Below are 21,926 nucleotides of genomic sequence, written 5' to 3'. Positions count from 1 at the left end.
TAGCCCAAGCTTAGCGCTGGCTTGGCCATTCCATTATTATGGCGCCCAGCTGGCACTAAGGAATGGCGCAAGCCGGCACTTAACATTTTGGTGCAAAACTGCATCAGCGCAGTTTTGCACCAGAAAGTTTAAATATGAGCCATACTTTCTTAGTGAAGTTCTATGTTCATGCCATGATTCTTCCATTCAATGGTTTTTGCGCCGCCTTGATCTTCATGAAACGCTCCATGCTGAAACTAGGCTGACTAAGTTGATAGACTGTCAATTTTCTTGCAAATGACTCTTTGGTGGAAAGTTATAAGCAAATCAAAAAATGCCTTTTCATTGTGAAGTGTGGCTGAACCAAATCTACACAGTGGTGAAATATATATTTATATTTTATAGCAGCGTAATATGTTATTTATTCAAATTGTTCAGAGTAGGACACGCCATTACTCAGGATATGTTTAGTCACTCTCCCTCAACAATGGTAATACAGTGAAACATGCAATCTATGATGCTTTTCTCATTTGCACTGCAGTAATAAATAGGTGTGAATGTGTGTTTATTAATACAACTGCTCTAAACAATGAGTTATTGAGCAGCTTTTATTTTTACTTCTATAACGCAAAATATGTTTATACATACAGGATCTTTCAACAATCATCTTCACACATTGGCCTCTTGTTGCATGACTCACGTGTTTATTCTGCTGACTGTAGCAAGGGGAAATGGGTCAGCCCAATTCAGCCATTGGATAACTTCACTGTGAATTACAGCAATCTGTTCTTTCACAAGGAGCAGATCACACACTAAACAGTTCCCTTCAGTGCAGGATCTGCTATGGCAAAGTCTGCTTTTTGAGACCAAAGAATATTTTTCTTTTAGCCAGTTTTTTATATATTTGCAAGGACCGTGCACCTCCTCCAACAAAAAAGTTTCATAAAAACATGAGCAAACAAAACAAGCACTGACAAAGCCAAAATGCTAGCAGTAACTATCAGATCTATTAGCCAAAGCTTCTTTTTATTGGTTTGTATAATAGGATATGCCAATGATATGGCTGCTGAAGTTATTATATTGCTCGCTCCATTTTTCTTTTCTTTTAATCTCCCTTTTTTCCACTTTGTATGCTGCTTATTTCTGCTCATTATCACTCTCTCTCTCTTTCATTCCATTTAGAGTTATCTCTGTCCAATACGTTGCCTTGGTCGTTGCACTTGCTTACATTCTCTTTTATTGTCCAGTGCTGGTCTAGGTTCCCAAGATGAGACTAGATTACTGGCTAGTGAGCCACCTCTAGGAGGCCATCATTGCCCCTCAAAGCTACAAGGTTTAACCTCTTGCCTTAGGAGTTAGGAAAATGTACTTAGCACCTGGAAGAGAAATTACTTTCACCCACCATCCCCTCTTTGCAGAGATATATCTCCTTCCACTAAATTCAACTCCCTTTTCCTTAATGCGTCTTTATTTCCCTGCCTTTCTTGGTAGAACTCCTTTTCCATCTGTGCTTAGGTACAACTCTCTTCTGCATCGCTCAAGTATCCGTTGCTTTGCTCGCTCACCGGCCTCTGCCATCTATGTCCCTAGTGGCATTCCCCCATTTCACTCTGTTTTGCTTTCCTCCACAGCCTTTCCTTGCCGATGGGTGGTGTGATATCATCAACAACCGGGCGTACTGCGGGTATGATGGTGGAGACTGCTGCGCATCCACCCTCTCCTCCCAGAGGGTAAGCGGATCCTTCGTTAGACATGCTGTGAGTCATTACTCTGCCTGCAAGTTTACATCTATGCTATATAAATACAATTACAATCTAGCTCCTGATACACTTATAGAGAGTGCATAGGGCCACATGTTGGGCTACAATTAAGCTCCAGCATCCTCTATTTGTTCCCTCATTCCAGGACCAAACTCAGCAGGAAGCTTCAAATTCCCACAGCACTTTGTGGCAGATTTACAAAACTGTCACCCAGCGCAGCAATGAAAAATGCTGGGCTGCGCGACTTGGAGGGAGCAGGCAAATGCAATATCTACAAAGATATGGCACTCTCCTCCCCTCTCTCTAGCGCCGGCACTGATTTCAGCTGCTGTGCACCATGCACACCTTTGAGCCATAGTGCAAGGGTGTGTGTGTGTGAGTCTAGCATAGGTTTTGTACTGGAAGAGTACCCCTCGAGTACAAAATACTATGGGGGTGATTCTGACCTTGGCGGTCTTTTCGCAAGACCGCCGAGTTACCGCCGCGGTAAAGACCGCCGACCGCGGCAGTATGCCGCGGCGCGTATTCCGACCGCTGGGAGCGTTCCGCCGGAAAACCGCCAGCAGCCACACTGGCGGTCGGCGGGAAAGTGGAGACTGGTCAACCTCCACCGCCACGCCAGCAGAACACCGCCCACAGAATTACGACCCACATTTCCGTGTGGCGGTCTTCTGTTGGCGGTCTTCTGTTGGCGGTCACGTCCCTATGGCTCCCGTCGCCTCCCTGAGGACCAACGCACAAGGTAAGTTGATCGTCCGAGGGGGAGGGGGTGGGGGGGGTGTTGTGTGATGTGTGCGTGCATGGGGGTGTGTAGAGGGGGTGTGTGAGTGCGTGCATGCGGGCGGGGGGTGCTGCTGTGCCTATGGGCAATGTGTGTAGTTCGGCGGGTGCGCATGTTGGCATGTATGTGTGCGGGTATGTGCCCCCGTTGTGTATGTGTGTGTGTAGGGGGTGTGCATATGTGCATGTTGGGGGTGCGTGCATGTCGGGGTGCGTGTATGTGCATGTCGGTGTGGGGGGGGCAGGGGGTTTGTAACATCTCTGGGGGGTGGCAGGGGGTGGAGGGTGTGGGGGGGGGACTCGTGGGGGGTAGTGGGGGGTGGGGGAGACCCCTATCAGTGCCAGGGATGGAATTCCCTGGCCCCGATGGTGCCTACCGCCATGGTTCGCATGGCGGTTCCCGACCGCCAAAAACCGCGGCGGTAAGCAGGGTCATGATGCGGTTGGCGGTCTTGGGTCGACCGCCGGGCCGGAGTGCGCAAACTCCAGCCCGTCGGTCATGACCGCCGTGGCGGTCGGAGTGGGAAAGTGGCGGTCGATCGCGGCGGTGACCGCCGCGGTCAGAATGCCATTTTTTGGACCGCCGGTCTGTTCGCGGTCCGACCGCCGCCTCTCCGCCGACCGCCGGGGTTAGAATGAGGGCCTATGCTTAGACACACACACACATGCAAAGTCTGAAAAGAAAGGAGAAATAAAAACATTTCTCCTTTTAATGCCTGCTTTCAAATGGCGGTAACTTTTTCCACAAAACCCTGTCTACTTTTGTTTGTAGATTTGGTTTTGTGTCAAAAGCCATGGGTGGTTGCAATGGAAAGCCCACGTACCACCCATGTAATGCCCCTTCAGCTCTTTTAGGGTACTTTTCAGCGCAAAACAAGTTTTGCGCTGCAAAGTAAATTGGGAAAAAACATTTTGTGTTGGTTAGCATCACTTTGTGATGCCCACCCAGCACAAAATGTTTGAAAATCTCTTCCTTCGTGTCAGCAGATCCGTGATGCAATCATTGTGGGGGTCACTGCTGGGTCACAAGTCCTTAACTTTGGAAGAAAATGCATTTCAGAATGACTAGCTTCTGAGTAATTATGAAGTGCCTAATATTTGAAGAGACATAATGGAAATGCAAATCTAAGAAACATAATTACGTTTTTGAGACAAAACACAGAGAATCACCCGATTACATCGAAATTCATTTTAGAAATATGCAACAGTAGCACATAGTGGGGTAGATTTACAAACATTTAGTTCTGGTTTAACATCACAAAAGTGATGTTAACCAACACAAAATGTTTTTACCTAATTTACTTTCCATTGCAAAACTTGTTTTGCGCTGGGAAGTATCCTAAAAGTAATGCAAAGCAGTGCAAAGCACTGCTTATTGTTACTTAGCGCCAAAGGGGCCTTACTTATGTAGTACGCTGGAGTTCCCATGCAACCACCTATGATTTTTGACGAAGCCCACTAGGGAGCTTTGTGGCATGCCAGGTGTGAGACACCCACAGCATAATAAACAAGCTCTGTTCCAAGCAGTTTTCAGAGCCTATGCAGTAAAGCCTCTGTTTCAGGCCAGAAAACAATCTCAAGATTAGTGAGAGAAAGCAGCACTTATGCATTTATTGCTATCCATGAATGTGTATTTGCTGTTAGAAGTCAACACACATCTTATTGTCAGACTCAGCAGGTCATTGGGGAAACAAAGATGCATTCTGATGCACTCATTTACCAGAGTTCTGCGCCACCGAAGCGTCACTTTTTATTTAGTGTTGCAGGCCTCTCAATCATATCTGTGAGGCGACGCAATGCCACCCTGCTGTGATGGGTTTCCCATGCAACACCATGTGTTCTGACACATTCCCAGATTTACAAGGGTTTGTGAAATCTAGGAACGTGTCAAAACTGTGCACCTCCCCAGGGGAGGCATAACAAGGAGAAATAACTTTATTTCTCATGTTTTTTTCCTCTTTCAATGTGTGATGCATTCTGCAGCACACATAAAAAGAGGAAAACCCTTCCATTAATTGTTTTTGTGCAGGAAAGTGCCCCTTTCTGCGCAAAAACAATCATGGTGCAAGGGTGCCTGCGTTGGTGCTAGGCACCAATTAGTGCACTGGCGCAGGCAAAAAAGGGAAGGATGCCACACACTGCAGCAAGAAGTCTGGCAGTGCTGCCCTGCGACAAAAATATGTAAATGAGGCCCTGAGTGTCAGTGCATAAGAAAGTCAATAGATGAGCCAAGATCAAAACGTTTTTCAAATAAATCCAAATGATTTACAAAGAAACAGAGAAGATGCTAAATATCATCGAGTATCCCGAAGTGTTTGGCATTACATGCATAACTATACCATTATTGATTCTTTTCATATCACACAATGCAAACTGAATTATTTTTGCACCTAGTATTAGGGCCAACTCAATGGCATTAAATGTATCAACAATGCAAGTTAGACTGAGCTTTGCAAAGATTCAAACTTAAGCCAAGCCAGTCAGGAGTAGATGTTTGCAGGTGGCACTTTAGCCACTTAACATTTCCCAAAATAGGAACTTGTGGCCTGACCTGCTGGTACAAAAGAACCTCTGAAACTGCATGAACCCACTGTGTTATCTCACAATATTTTATACCTGTAAATTACAGTGCACACGCAACAATGTGCGAAAAGCACATTAACATTGCTGGTCAATTGCAAGACCATGGTAACAAGTGGCCTGTAAAAAACATTGTTTTTTTGTATACCAGCCACTTGTTTCCACTGTCTTATAGTGGTAGGAAATGGCTTGCATGCACACACACATATACGTATACACTGCGTGATGAAGTTCCCTTTCCTGTGTGCACAGCCCAAAGTCTGGATATTTCTTGAACCAAATGTGATATCTCACACGCTTCAGATCAGGAAAGCGCTTAGCTGCACAGTGATCACATGCGCCTGGGACCTCAATGGGTTGAGGAGCTAAGGGCCAGTTAGCAGAGAGACGTCGGGGTTGTGAAGGCAGGAAGCGGCTTTTTAGCCTAAAATGAAGGATAGAGGGGGTTATTACAACTTTGGAGGAGGAGTTAATCCGTCCCAAAAGTGACGGTAAAGTGACGGATATACCACCAGCCGTATTACGAGTCCATTATATCCTATGGGACTCGTAATACGGCTGGTGGTATATCCGTCACATTTGGGACGGATTAACACCTCCTCCAAAGTTGTAATAACCCCCAGAGTTTGTTAAGGCTCAGAGTAATGTCTAGTAGGTGTGCTTTATTGATATCTGAGGATTAGTCTGAGGGCTGCTGATTGTTATCTTGTAAGAGGGAGCATGAGGCCTCCAAGACTCTGGGGGTTGGTAAGATAGGGCCAAGTGAGAGCAGGCAAACCTAGGGCCGTATTTATAGGCCCCTAGAGCCACAGGAGCGTCGCTTTTAGTGACGCTCTTGTGGTGCTAAACACAGCGCTATATTTACAAGGTGGTGTTAAGCCACTTTTTGTGGCTTAACGCCACCTTGTAACTACGGCCCCTTCCCACCGGATCGTAAGGCGGGCACGTTGGCTTTTTCCCCTGGTTGACATCAGCAACACAGCAGCAGGATGAAAAGAAGCCACCTGGTGCACATAATAGCAGCAGGTGGCATGGTGAAAAGCAGCTACCAGGTGCACTGAAAGGCGTCAGCAGTCTGGCATCAGGGTGACAGGAAGCCACTGGGCACGCTGAAAGCTAGATGGCCGGCCTTCGTCTCATGCGATCAGTACTTCAGTGCAGAAATCTTGGAGTGACACCATGAAGCAGTGGCCTGCAGTGGAATGAAAGTAGCTTCCAGCCATGCTAAAAAGAAGCAGTGACCGAGCAGCTGAGTGAAAAGGCTCTACTGGGCGTGCTGAAAAGCCACTTCGGACCAGCAACAGGACGAGATGGAGTTTCCTGGTGCACTGAATGGTAGATGGATTCCAGTGTCCCACGAGATTTTCGGCAGCCATCTTGAAAAAAACAGTGGTGGCTTTTTATTTTAGGATCAGGAAAAAAACATGCATGATGCAGTACACAAATGTGTATTTGTGCATAGTACACATGCATGTAAGGTAAATATTTGAACAATTGAATTATATATTTTGAAGAAGGGAATAGGTATCATATGTATTATAATGGAAGATGGAAGGATACATAAAAAGAGCCGATTACTCGAGGTGATACAGAATACTGTTCTAGGGTGCAGAAAAAGTATGTTAAAGTGTTTTCAACAATACATGTGTAGCACAGCTAAAGCTGTTTGTAGCTAGACTTAAAAATCGGCATGCCATTCAATGTTGAAATAAAAACCTAGCAACACATAGAGACCTTTATAATGTACTGGATAAACACAAACCAAGTGGAGTGAAACGTGTCACTTCAAATGCCAAGTGAATCTTCATAGACTATAAGCTAAATGTCGATACCCAGTATCACGCTGCTGCTTGCAACGTGGTTCCTGAATGATTTTGCACCGCATATGGGATGCAGAAAAGGGTTAGAAAAGTTATTTTACTACTATCGAACAAAAATTCCCTCCAATCCGAGACAGACTATCCTACAGGGCAGTGCCCGAATGGCTGGTCTGACACATCAGTGCATTGGCTGTTTTTTTACTTTTCGTGGGCCAGATTTATGGTCCATTAGGCTAGTTTTTATTTACTGTTGATTTCTCTAATATTACCACAAACATTGCCAGCAGCAAGTTCAAAAGCATACAGTCTCCCATTCCATGCAAAACACATATACAGCGTGTTTGTACAGGTTTAAAACTGCCCCAATTTGCAAATATGGGCCACTTTTTTAGTCATTTGTTTCACTAATAGGGCCACTTTTAATTTGTTTGCCAGGCCTATTTCTGCCCTAGTCTGACCCGGGCTCCAAGTTGGGATAGCCAGGCATAGCAATGCTACCCGTCACATGGCGTTTGGTACACTTGCCACTGCCCTTGTTTATCCTGATCACGTACCCCGGTTGCCTTCTGTGGTTTCCACTCCTTGCCTTTTCCTAGCTCAGAGGCATGCAAACTGTGGGGTGTGCCCCCCCCCCCCAGGTGTCTGTGGCTGCATTTCCAGGTGGAGCAAAAGCCACAGCAAGGAAGTGTAAATAAAGATCGCCTGGAAGTGCAACCCTGAAGTGCATACAAAAGGTGTGGGAACTGTGATCCAAAACTGACATTGGGGTGGGGGTCGGTGAGTGTGGTGGCAGGATCAAAGAGGTTGTTAAAAAGACAAAATATTCTATAAGGATTTTGTTACTTTTTTGCATTTACGTAACTGCATATAAAATAACCTGTACGTTGCAAGTAAAACATCCAGTAATATCTGGGCAACTCACGTAATCTACCCTTTCCTATAAAATGAAGGTAACCTTGTGTAATCTAACTGGTGCTAATGTAGAGTGCTCAAATACAGTCAGGTCAAGTTCAGACTTGTGAGAAATTGGGTTCTTGGGTGACTGGGGTGTGAGCCCTGGTAAAGCAACTGTCACAATCCTTTGCAGGGTGAACCACAAAAAAGTACCTAAATAAACCTGCGCTTAACCCTGGGTAGTCTGGCACAAAAAACAGTCTAAGTTAGAGGCAATGTGCAAAGTATTTATGCAACACACAAACAGTAATAACGTGAAAGCACCACCCATTAAAAATCCCACACCAATTTGGAAAAATAGAGTACATTTTAGTAAATAATTTGGCATCAAGATCAGTAGAACCATAGTTATGCATTTTTAAACTTTTAGGTGCAAAATAGTGCTTAAAAGAAAAAGCGCCAACTGCAGACATCTTGTCGTGCAAGACTGTGGCAAAATCAAAAGTTAAGGCCAGTCGTGATGGTGTGCAGTTCGGATCCATTAAATGGATTGGGCAAGGTCAGCATTTACCTTCAAACTTGGAAAATATTTGAAGAAAAAGTCTCTAAGAAGGTAGAAAATCAGAGGGCAAAGTTGCAGGATTGTCCATGGAGGGAGCGTCATCATCGGATATCGGTGGAGTGAAGCCGGGGTGAAGATTTTTACCCTCTGACTTAGTCGTCAAGATGGAAGTCGAAAATCTCCAGTGGGGTAAAGCAGAAGGCTGTAGACGAAGACAGTTCCACAAGGTCAGATACCCCTTTTTGCAAAGGACCACAGAAATGGACTTGCTGCTGTGGAGAAGAATGCAATGTGTAAAGCCATAAAGTCAATATGACTGGCGATGCACCTCGGGCAGATAGACGGCCAGGTTGATCCTGCTCTCCTCCTGGTTCTCAGAGCACTTTTATGACCACATTTTGTCCTCTGTCCTCAGTTTTGGAAATTGGCCATCTGGACACTTTTAGCACCACAACCAAGGGTCCAGAAGTGGATGGAGACTTCTTGGGATTTTAGGACTCACCCAGGCTGGGTCCAGGTGCAGGTTCAAGATTGTGGGAACCTATTACGTCCCCGTGGCTCTGAACATGAGTCCAGCAAACTAGCCCTTCGTGTCACTTCAGGAAGTCCTGGGTGCAGGTGAAGATGCAGGGCTCAACAGCAGGGCTGGCCTCTGAAGGTTCAAGGCGGGCTCCAGGCAGCAAAGCAGTCTTTCCACGTACAGCAGCAGTCTGGCAGAGTGCACAGCAGGTCACAGCAGCAGGCAATCCTCTGAGAGCCCTTCCGCAGGTCCTGTAGTAAACTGAAGAGTGGGTCAGAGAGCCCTATTTTTATACCCTGGTGCCCTGCTCCTAGAATGTGGGAGAAGTTTCCAGAAAGGTTCTTTAAAGTTCCAGGAGTTTCCTGCCTCCCTGCCCTGGCTCCTAGCTGACTGTACTGACAATACAGGGTTGTGGTGGGAGAGCACAACCTATTCAGGTGCAGCTGGGGCTGTACTTAGCTATGCTCCCCCATCCTGCCAGTAGAAAGGCCATTCAGGCTCTGCTAAGCCCACTATAGTGTAACTGTCTGAGGTGAATTCACAAAGTATCAACTGTCAGTTACACCCAGTCATGAAATGAAATGCAGATTTTTATAGCGCAGCTTATCACCCGTGAGGGTCTCAAGCCTCTGTCCATGGGTACAGGGAGATTAAGTGATTTACCCAGATTCACAGGGCGTTGCGCCATTGCCGAGAGTCAAACCCGGATCTCCAGCTCCTGAGGCAGTCGCTCTGACCGCTGCGCTACATCCTCTCCCCTTGTGACCTAAGGCTGGCTGCAGGCACAGAGGGCAGGGCCGACTTTAGCACTGGTGGCACCCTGTGCAACAGTCTTTTTTGGCGCCCCTCACCCCATGACCACCTCCTCGGATTCACTCACTACCACCCGAGGCAAATGTGTCCCTCATCTCTCCATAGTCCAGTGTCGTAACAAAGCCCCTGCAGCCCGTATGGTGCAGGGGGCCTCCCTCAGCACAGTACACAGTGCAGGGGCAGCAGGCCCCTGACCGGATCTAGGGAGGAGGGAGCCCCGTGCAGGTACTTTGCAAGCGAGGGTCCTTCAGTTTCATTAGGCCACTGCCATAGCCCCCCTTTCACATACATCCACATTTTTAAAGCACCTGTAAAGGCTGGCTTTACTAATCCACTCAGCTATCCACATAAAAGACAGTTCTGTTCTTTCCAGCAGGCATATTAACCCTCTATATGACTTTATGGCGAGTCAAAGCTGCACTAGACAAAACTCCCATCCCTCTCCCTAGTAGAAACATTAATCACAAAATGTTTCTTGACATTTTAATTGCTTTCTGGAGGCTAGACGCATAAGGAACTTTTCAGCAGGTGCTTCTAAATTGCAAGTTTCGTATGTTATTGCTAAACACAGCACCCACCTAAAGTCAGCACCCTGTGCGGCCGCACCACTCGCACCACCCTAAAGCCGGTTCTGACAGAGGGCTAAGGGCAGGAAACTTTCTAGAAATGGCCTTTTCAAAATTGTAACAATACATTTGATGTTACCATTAAAGAAAATGTATCATTACAAGTTCATAGGTACCAAACATGACATAACTGCCTCCTTTGGTTTAGGAATTACAGCTTATTAAATGTAATAAGGAATCCCCAATGTTATCCTAAGGGAGGGGTAGGCCTCACAGTCGTGAAAAACGAATTTGGGAGTTTTTCACTACTAGGTCATGTATAATTTAAAAGTACATGTTCTACCTTTTAATTACATAGCACTCTGCCCTATGGGCTACCTAGGGCCTACCTTAGGAGTGCCTTATAGGTAATAAAAGGGGATTTTAAGGCTTGGCAAAGGTTTTTAAATGCCAAGTCCACATGGCAGTAGGACACTACCTTCAGGCTTCAATGGCAGGCCAAGGACATGTTTTGAAGTGCTATTTAAGCAGGTGGCACAATAAGTGCTGCAGGCCCATTGATAGGATTTAACTTACAGGTCCTGGGTATATGGAATAACACTCTACAAGAGACTTACAAGGAAATAAAATATGCCAGCCAGGTGTATGCCAATCAAACCATGTTTAGAGGAGTGAGCACAAGCACTTTAGCGTTGGTCAGCAGTGGTAAAGTGCTCCGAGTCCTAAGGCCAACAGAGTAAAAATCCAGAAAAGTTGGAGGCAAGCAGGCAAAAGTTTGGGGGAACCACCCTAAGGCTGACTGGTCTAACAACATCATATAAACTATAAAATGAAAAAAACTAATTGAGGGTGTGGTCAGGGAGGCCAAGATGGCAGAAGCATTTTACAAATTCTCCGGACCTCCTCTGCCAACCGGGCTCCCCTGTTGCCTGTGTTGGCCATCTTTGTTTCCATCTTTGGTTCCTGTCATCACCCGGGGATGACATGAAGGCCCACCAAGATCCAGCATGTCCCACGCACCATGGATGGCAGCGGATGCGAGGAGCGAGTGGCAGCCTGCCAAAATGGTGGCCGCCCTTTGAGTGGAGCGTGGCGGCGACCTGGAGGAGGGACTGGTGCTAGTGCTGGACTGCACAGCTGACAAGGACCATGGCCCAGACGCTGGAGCCCCTAGCACTGCTGTGGGATGCTCGGACAGTCTTCTGAAGCTATCGCCTGCAAAGAGTGTGCTCGCAGGGCTATGCAATGCAACACCTGCACCAGTTTGGGCTTGGCTGCATCCGTGATGTCTTCATGGGGCCTCTGACTGATCGGTGGTTTTTGCCTTCATCATGAAGACCCAGCATAACGTCTTCTGCTCCCTTTCGCAACTGGCCCACCTGCGCTGCTTCTGGACCCTTAGGTGACAGGGCTGCTGGGTGGTTCCATCAGAGGAGCCACAGTGGATTGCCCCCTCAAGTGCTGCATATTGTTGGCCGGAAGATGCCTGAAGCTTGCCAGTAGGGAGGCCCCTTCTGCTCATGCTGCCCCGCCGTGAATAGGCGGCAAGTGGGCTGAGCAGCCTCCTCATCAAACAGTTGACCTTCCTGTTGTGGGGTGGCATTGAGGCCATGGCTCTTCTATGACTGCTACAAATGCAGAGGCGCTGCAGGGGAAACACACTCCAGCCTGGGTGCAGCTGTGTTTGCTCTTCTCTGCCTGATTTCTCTGGCCTTTGGAGCTGGGACTCTGCCTGTCCGGCACCGGTGGCCTACAATTGTTCAGGTGGTGGGAGTCTACTCAAGAGAGCTGTTGCATGAGTGGGGGTCAGGCCTTTCAACTGCCCACCCCTACGTTGAGTGCATGGCCGGAGTCTCATATATATCAATGAGGGGGGGGCCCTGCCACATTATAAGCACCAGGGTAAAGGACAAGGGCATGACACCACATACCTTACACAAAAAGGGGGAGAGGTATTGTAAGCCAAAACCCTTTCACTTCCCGTCATAACTCCATAATATACACAAAAAGGGTTCAGCTATCAATATTGCTTTGAACAGAGATCCCTCTGGGAAAGGCAAGGCCCTCACCCACATCAAGATGTGGCATGCTTCATCATCGGGCTTCCCACACCTAGGACCGGAATGACTCGAAGGTGGGCTACTACCACATGAAGTGCGAGTGAGGGTTTTTTATGTTTAAGTTTGTGGAGGTAGAGAATATACTCTGCACGAACCAGAGAAACAAGAAATATGATAAAACTAAGATTATCCAAACCTACTAATTTATTAGAGGATACCCTGATAGAATTGAAGGACAAATGGAGGGATGAAAACAGGTAATTAGTAATTCTGTCTTCCCACCCTGATGAAGTGTTTGAGATAAAATAAGTGCTTTCCAAATATATATTTTAGCAATAAGTAATCAGACTGTATCTAGCGCAAGCATTTTAGTAAGTGCAATTATTACGGAACTCAGCTGATAACACTCTTACATTACCTCTTAAAAAGAATAAGGCCCATATTTATACTTTATTAGCGCCGCATTTGCGCCGCTTTTTGACGCAAAAGCGGCGCAAACTTACAAAATACAATTGTATTTTGTAAGTTTGAGCCGCTTTTGCGTCAAAAGGAGGCGCCAATGTGGCGCTAAAAAAGTATAAATATGGGCCTAAATCTTTGTCACGATGAAGCTTTCAGGAACTCCATCAATTAAAGGCTGGTGAGAAGGCCTTTTTTCTTCTTTAGTGTCTGTACCCCACCTCCCCCTTAGCTTTCAGGCAAAGGCACCTCAAGGTCAGCATTAAGCATTAACGGGCAGCTCTTCTGGTAAAAAGTGAGCAAGGGGGTGGGAGGGAGGAGGCATACAGGGTTGCATTCAGATGCAAGACCTTAAACCTCTGGACCGCTGAGGCCTTAGAGTAATAGTCCACGAGAAATAGGAATGGAGTGAGATCCATGGATAGTGACAAAGATAATGGCCCGGAAGACGAGGGCAGTATGTGGGGCTCATTTGTTTTTTCTTTACAAATGAACAGTGACCGCCTCCTCAGAGAGATGTTCCCTAGGAAGGGGTCAGTTCATAGGGGCCTTTTTTAAAGAGCCATAGCTGTTATCAGTGCAATAGGTACTGGGGTCATTGTGTAACTGACACTATACACCAATTATGTCTGCCTCACTACTGAAAAGCAGAGGGGGGACCCATTGTCCTTGCTAGCATTGGAGCCCAGGTCACCCTTGCTGCTTTTTTTCATCCCAAAGGGTCAGAAAGTATCATTGGTGTTGCAGGTACAATGGCACCGGGCCCCATGGTATAAGGAGCCAACTAACCCCCAGTCATAGCTGTTTTACTGTCCTTCTGAGCTTCCATTATTGCCCGTTGCACACTGGCTATGCTAGTGATGCTTTCGGCCTCAGAGTAATGGTTCAAGAGGGGGGGGGAATTGAAGCAGAGGAGACACCTTAGTTTAGCCTCAGAGGGATGGCAGAGAGTGGGATGTGGCAAGACGGAAGCCCTGTTTTAATGAATGGTAGAGGAGATAGCTTTCTATGCAAGGCAGTAGCTATCATTAGTGAAGTATGTACAGTGGCACTGGGTCCCATGGATCTGAAGGACACACTGCATCACAAGTATAACTGTCTAACTTTAAAAAGGGGGCATGTGGGTTTATTTTCCTATCTAGCATTAGGACCGAGGGCACCCTTAGAGAAAAACAGGGGCAACATGTGGTAACCCTTTTATTCCTTGAATGGGAAAGAGAGCCTGTTGCAAGATTGAATTGATGGTCAGGTAAGGTTGGGAATGGGTAAAAGTATCAGAGGTGATAGCCTGCTACTCAAGACCTCAGTTATCAGCAGGCACTGTTGGATTGGAGCACAGGAGTGTGAGGGCTCACAAGACCCAAATTATGGAGGGCAGCATTTGTGGGTCAGTTATTGGGTGGCTCTGATATATTTGCTGTTTTTGTCTTACATTTAGTGTGAACTATAAGCTACAGAAAAGTACCACTGAAATGCTCTCATAACACCTCCAGTGCTGATGCCCATCTCTCCACCTCCCCAACCCTTGCCATAAAGATTTGGGAGGAGGCCCGAGTTCAAAACATCTTGTCTAAGAAGGCTCAGGGTAGAAAAAAAGTTTGATGACCTCTGCCCTAGCTCCCTTATGGCAAGTTGGTCACTGGTATGAAAAGAGCTGGATAAGGAGGCCACTGAATCCTATTACATAATTGCAAGGCAGAGTGTGCATGTCAGAGGCACTGCCTCGGGTATGATGTTCACCCCACATTTCCGTGCGTACAAGACTAGCACATCATATTTAGAATAAATGGTTAAACTACCTCCACAACACACATAAGCACACACACAAATACTAATATACATTTGAAAAGGTTTCACTGGTTAGCCACCAAAATTAATTGATCTTTGACTTCGAGCTAACGTTCCTTACAGAGATAGATACAGAGGGCTAATTTGATTTTCCTTTACAGTATGCTAGTGGCCTTCAAACTGTTGGGCTGCCCCCTTGAAGGGGTGTAGTGGGGTGGGACTGACTGTGTCAAGGACAGTATTTTACAGGTTGGGAAAAAGCAGTGCCAGTTTGGAGTTGGCGACCAAACTATGGGGCATATTTACAAGGAACTGGTGCATCGTCTCCGATGCGTCAGTTTCCTTGCGTCGCCATGCGCCCCCCCCAGCAATGCCATGGTAAAGCTGTATTTACAATATTGTGTACCATGGCACATGTTAGCACAATAGCGTCAACATTTTTGACACTATTGTGGAGCTTTGCTGGACTAGCACCAAACATTTTAACGCTAGTCCAGAAAAGATCGGGGAGGCCCATAGGAAATAGCCTAGCGTCACTTAAACGCCTACCCTGGGCAGGATTTAAATAATGACACTAGAATAGCGCAGTGAAATCTTGAAAATTTCACTGTGCCATCTTTTTGGGCCTTACTGCGGGGTAACACCCCCCTGGCATACATTTTACCTGGCGCAGGTATAATGTGTCCCAAAGGTTTACAAAGTGGAGCAATGCTAGCATTACGCCACTTTGTAAATATGGTGCAGGGTGAGCGCCGCTGTAACATCAAACAAAATGCCGCCACAGTGACGCTAAGAAGCAAAAGGGGCTTGTAAATATGCCACTATGTTTTTTAATCAGAAGAGCTTAACATAAAATTTTCAAAGACCAATGCGGTATAAATACGGTTTCTTCCTCATTTCCATGCTTTTGCAAGTAGTGCTACCATGTGTTCGGTTGCAGAACTGTGTGTATGCAATTCAGGGGTCAGATTCATTTATTTACCTTATTTAAATAGCAGTGTATTCAAGCTTAACAGCCAACCTTTTAAACTCTGTCGGAACATTCAGATCGATTTACAGCTTTTCTCAAAACATTAACAATTTTGATTACTTCCATAGCTTTTAATTTGTTGTCACAGTTCATCATTGGGAGTGGCGTCTATACTCACCTGTTGCCTTAGCCAAAATCGTATTTCGGACAGTCATAAGTGACTGCAAAAGCCTGCAATAAACAAGTTCCTCTCCAGCAGGTAAACCAGGGCATAAATCTCAATGGTGCATCAGGTGCAGTGGCACCGGAGCCCAGGGGTGTGAGGGGCCCACTGCCACAGAACTGTGGATGTTTCTTGCTGTCATTCAAGGAGGTGAGGGTCTCACTTTCCTTACTTGCATTGGGGTCCATGGCAACTTATATACGCCATGGAACAGCTGGAAGCCAAGCCGTCAAAGTTTACATTAAGATACACCAGTGTTCTAGGCTCCTGTGATGTCATATAGGTGGAAAATGCCCACAAAATTTGTCTCATGCATTTATTGATCAGTGATGTGCTTGTTGGTAGCATTTAAGTGCGGAGTTTGGCTAACGTCCACTGGAATCATAGTACAGTTCATATGTATATGCGGCTCTCGCTGTCAAATCAGCCTCATTACACATAGCGGTGACAGCTTTTTACAACATCAGTTTAAGATTTAGGTACGGGACCCTCCTCACCCTGGAAGACACCCTGAAGCTCATGAACACCATCTACTCTGGGCCACCCTCTGACCCATGCCCCCACCACATCTTTAATCGATCCATCACCACCATCGCACTGTAACTATGCAACACCATCGACCAGTCCATTGAGACTGCCACCTTCCTTGACACCTGGAAACATGCAAAGGTAAATCTCCTACTGAAGAAGCCCTCCGCAGTCCAAAAGGATCTGAAAAACTATTGGCCTATCTCACTGCTCCTTTTTCCAGGCAAAGTAATTGGGAAAGCGATCAACGCACAGCTCACCAACTTTGCGAGACCTACCACATCCTCAACACCTCCCAGTCTGGAGTCAGGAGCAACCACAGCACCGAAACTGCACTCCAGGCAGCCAAGTATGACATCAGCTCTCTACTGGACTGTGGCGAGACAGCAGCCCTCTTCCTCCTCGACCTCACGGCTGCCTTTGACACCGTCTCTCACACCTCCTTGTGCACTAGACTACACAACGCCGGCATCCATGACAAAGCCCTGGGGTGGATTCGATGAATCCAGGGAGTCAGATTCCCTCCCTTCACCTCAATGCAGACAGAAAACAGATGCAGAGTGCTCCAGGGATCCTCCCTGAGCCCCACACTCTTCAACCTCTACATGACCCTGCTCGCCAAAATCTTCAGACACCACGGGCTCAACATTGTCTCGTACGCTGATGACACACAGCTCATTCTCTCCCTCACCGTCAAACCATCAACTGCCAAAGAGAACTTTTACAATGGAATGAAGGCAGTCACTGACTGGATGAGAGACAGCTGTCTCAAGCGCAACTCACACAAAACGGAGAGCCTCATCCTGGTCTCCACCACCACTGCATTGGATGACTCCTAGTGGCCTAGCACCCTCAGAACTGCCCCCGCTCCTACCGACCACGCACACAACCTCTGCATCATCCTCGACTCATAACTTTCCATGGCCCGCCTAGTCAACACTATCTTATCCGCATGCTTCCACATGCTCCTCCTACTCCAGAAGATCTTCAAGTGGATACCCATCAACGTGAGAAGGAAAGTTACCCATGCACTCGTCAGCAGTAAAATTGACTACAGCAATGGTCTCTATGCCGGAATCAACAAGAAACTCCAAACTAGACTTAAGAGAATACAGAACGCCGCAGTAAGACTGATTCTGGGCATCCCCTGCCACAGCCACATCTCTGCCCACCTGAGAGACCTACACTGGCTCCCCATCAACAAAAGCATCACTTTCAAGCTCCTGACCTGCATATAAGGCTCTTCACAACATTGGACCTGCCTACCTCAACCACCACCTCTCCTTCTACACACCCTCCAGGCAACTCCGCTCTGCTCAGCTGTCCTCACCACCTCCCCAGGATCAGGAAGAACATGGCCAGAAAAAGAACTTTCTCCTACCTTGCCGCACAGGCTTGGAACATGATGCCCCTCCACCTCAGGCAGTCCCCCTCGCAGGCTCAGTTCAGGAAGCACCTCTAGACCTGGCTCTTTGAATGACCCGTGTCCCCCAGCTACTGCCTTGAAACCTCCCGGGTGATAAGCTGCGCTTTTGACTGATTGATAGATTGATTGATCATGGCCATCCAAAACAACCGCTAGATGAAAAAGAAAATCAGCCACTTAAAGTTAGGGGCACCATCTAGAGTCTGGTGGAGCAGGAGCAGCACCTTAACTTGGCAGAGCTTCCACCCTGCCAAAGTCACAGTTCACTGACCCCACCCAGTGGTGGGGGAACCACTGGGTTTCCATGGGCAAAACCTCAACTGGGTCCTCTGATAGAGACCCTTGACCTGGGGGCCCATCTGCCATTGGGCCACCAGATCTGAGGGAGGAAACATGTTCATAGTTTCTTTTCTCTAATGATAAATATTAACATGTATTTTACACAACCACCACCAGTGTATGAAACAAATGAATCAATATCACAAAAATAAAAACATAAAATTCACCTTAAATGAGATCTGAATTCAGATCATTTGAAAAAAGCCCATTTGACAACAGAAGCAGTGAATGTGTTGTGTCAAAAAACGAAATAATTGGAAAAGAAAACTCCGCAGCACCAGAATAAAGTCTATGTGTTGTTATTGTCCTAGAATTGTACCCATGCATCTACCCATGGATTTCATGCAATCCCAGATTTACAAAGGTTTGGAAACCTGGGTTTGCGTGAAATTTCTATGCCTCCCAGAGGATGGCATAACATTGAGAAAAATCTTTTTTGTCCTTGTCATTTTATGTTTCTATGTGCGCTGTAAACTGTAGCACACATAGAAAGAGGAAAATGTCTCAAGTGATTGTTTTTGTGCAGGAAGGTATTCCTTCTTGTACAAAAACAATTCTGCTTGCAATGCAGGCACCCTTGCACCATGTTTGCATTGGCGCTAGGCTGTCTGAAGTTTGCCAGCGCAAGGAGAGAGAAGAAATGCTCCATATACTTGTAAATATGGAGCAATACTGCTCATCTCTTGGCCATGCTGTATCACGATCCTCTGAAGAATTAGTTCCAAGCATAGTTTGTCCTTTGACTTGTTTAGCTATATGCAAATTGGCCACAGCCTACAATTTGAGGGTCTCTAATCCACTTTGGAGTCTGTCAGTCGCATAGTCGCAGATAAGCAACTCATCTGCACAAAGGAGAGAATTATAGGGCTAGATTTACAAGGCCCTAGCGCCTGTTAGCGCAACACTAGCATATTTTTTTTACAATAATGTGACGTTAAGGAGGCCATTCTCCTTCGCCACTTTGCACCACCTTGCACCACATTATGCCTGCACCAGGCATAATGTATGCAAGGAGGTCGTTCTCACTCAAGGAGGCCCATAAAAATGGCACAGTGAAATTTACAACATTTCACTGCGCCATTTTTAGCATCATTTTTAACACCCTCTCAGAGCAGCCATTAAAATGACGTGCCCATTATATTCAGTGGGCCTCCCTTTACTTTGCAGGATTAGCGCCAAAATTTATGGCGCTAATACTCCAAAGTACCACACTAACATAATACATTTTGATGCTATTGTCCTAACGGGTGCCATGGTGCGCCGTATTGTAAATACCGCACACACATGGTGTCGTTAGGGGGGCGCAAAAAAGTGACGCATCACAGCTGATGCGTCACTTTCTTGTAAATCTGGCCCTTATTATTTTAAGATTTTACTTATGCTTTACATGTTCAGGCGCATGTTACCTAAAGTTTTATGTCAGTGAAAGTAATTTAACTAACAAGATAGAGAACATGTAATGAGCATCCTAAAGATGGCGAAAAGGTGTGTGCTTGTCTAAGACAAAAGTTATAAATCACACAAAAATATTAAAATTAGTTGTAAGTGTGACGCCTTCTTGAACACCTGTTTTAAAAGGTATTGACGAGTATTGGGGGTAAAGCAGAAAATGCATTACAAGTGAAAAGATTTAACTCGGCCAAAATTGCTGTCATATTCTTTGGGAAATCTAAAGGTTGAAGTTTGCTCCAGAGGGGACAGAGATTATTATGGCGAGAAGCTTTTTAAAAGTCTGTGAACATAGAATGCAAGAGCACATATGCGTGAGCCAGGGATTTAATGGCAAGCAGAGCCAGTGACATTGCGTTGCAGGTAATTGCCATGAATCCAGTCTGCGTAGGTGGTAACGCTGCATTTCGATTGATTATTTTGCTAATTTCTTTCTGTAAAATATTTAAAATATTTTAGCCGGATGACACATCATGGCAAGAGTCCTATGGGTCTGCCAGTTTATTTGAAAGTTCACAAGAGCAACCCATTCCACCAGTGGGAACTTGGCTATAAATATGCACAAAGAACAATGATTCACCAAGGACTCATTTGTAATCTAGTAAATCCTTGTCATTAATCTAAATACTGTAGACATTTAAAGTAAGACAACGAAAGTCTAGCCTTTGAAATTATTTTTGATTTATTATTCATAGTCCATCACAAGACTTGAGCAGAGAAATCAACAGCAATAAAAAATACTTTTAGTACTTGACATAAATGGAGAGAAAACGAATAGTGAGTGGTTTGTGTCACCAATGATTGCATAAAAGACAAGAAATATTCCAAACATAAAGGATGTGTATATACAAAAGACACACAGCTTATGTATGTATGCACTTCAGGGCTACTCATAATTCAGCGCTCCCTGTTTTATGTTTAAAAAAAAAATTATTTACATGTCTGTCTGTATTTTTCTAGAGTTGTTTTTTACTAATTTGATCTGTATTTATCCTCACGTGGTATTTTATGAAGAAAGCTCAAGCTGAAACTAATATATTTTTACATTTATTTAACTGATAAATGTACACTCATACTTAAATGCCTCATGGGTTTCAATGAAAGGAACAACCACAGATGAAAAACATCTATTTGAAAACAAACACATTTTAGTATCAACCTTAAACACATCTGCTTCTGTTTAAGCAGCATTACTCACCTGTATTTCGTTTTTTAACTCCCTTGCCTAAATTCACAGCCATTGGCCTGGCAGATGTGATTAAAAGCATTTAGAATCACACAAAAAACCAAATTTCTGCTTCTATTCCCATTTAAAAATAAATAGAGGCAAGAACAAAAGCCCAGATTTATGAAGCTCTAGCGCCACATTAGCGACACTAATGTGTTTTTAGGCTTCAAAAATCGCTGCACCATATTTACAAAGTTACACCACTTTCTAACCCTTTGCACCACATAATGCATGTGCCATGCATAATGTATGCAAAGGGGGTATTACCCCGTTAGGGGGACCACAAAAATGGCTCAGTGGAATCTAAGAGATTCCACTGCGTCTTTTTTTGCGGCTACTTTTAATGCCTGCTCAGCAGTTGTTAAAAGGGGGCACACCATTGGTTACAATGGGCCCTTATGTACTGTTCAGGGTTAGCAGCAAAATGTTGGTGCTAACTCTGAACAGTACATCAATAGCGTCAAACATTTTGACGCTATTGCCCCTTACCCTGCGCCATGGTGCACCGTATTTTAAATACGGTGCACACATGGTGGCGATAGGGGGGTGCTAAAGGGCACAAGAAAAGTGGTGCTGCACCTGGTGCAGCACCACTTTTCTTAAATCTGCCCTTAAGTGTTTTTCTGCCTATACTTATCAGTAAAAATGAATAAAAACGGAAAACAGGGAGCCTTGCTTATAAGTAATACACAGCGAGGGGCGGCTCCTCCGCAATGGAGGAGGAGTGTCGCCCCTCTGGCTAAGCCAGCAGCAGAAAAATAAAATGATACTTCATTATTGTTTTATTTTTCTGCTGCTGAATCAGCCAGCATGTGAAAAGAGGGGCGGGGCTGGTCCATGGGAGGAAGAATGGAGTGCACTAATGCCCATACTTATACTTTTTGATGCAAACCAGCGCCAGCACTTGTTTGCGTCAAAATATTTACCGCCGGCTAACGCCTTTCCAATGCACCAGGCGTGCGACTTATTTATAGATTGACGTTAGCCGGTGCTGCGGGCTGGTCAGAGTAAAAAAACCGGGCAGCGCAGGCGTAGGGAAGAATGGGAGTTGTGCATCAAAAAATGGTGCAAGTCAGGTAAGAGTCAAAAATCATGGCTCAAACCGGACTTGCGCCATGTTTTGACGCACAAACCCCATTGAAATGACTCCTGTCTGAGCAAAGACAGGATTCGTGCCCCCTG

The 21,926-nt window shown here is 45.7% G+C and overlaps 1 protein-coding gene across 1 annotated transcript in view; it reads left to right on the top strand.

The window, feature by feature from the left end:
• PAPPA2 (pappalysin 2) overlaps positions 1-21,926 on the top strand; it is a 796,947-nt gene that overhangs the window by 757,913 nt on the left and 17,108 nt on the right. The window contains exon 21 of the mRNA XM_069231564.1: positions 1,611-1,709. Coding sequence (XP_069087665.1) covers positions 1,611-1,709 — 99 coding nt within the window. The remainder of the gene's footprint in view (positions 1-1,610; positions 1,710-21,926) is intronic.

Source organism: Pleurodeles waltl, chromosome 4_2 (assembly GCF_031143425.1).
Source record: "Pleurodeles waltl isolate 20211129_DDA chromosome 4_2, aPleWal1.hap1.20221129, whole genome shotgun sequence".
In the NCBI taxonomy this organism is placed as follows: Eukaryota; Metazoa; Chordata; class Amphibia; order Caudata; family Salamandridae; genus Pleurodeles; species Pleurodeles waltl.
Note: the sequence above shows the minus strand (reverse complement) of the source record. Positions and strands in the feature narration are given on the sequence as shown.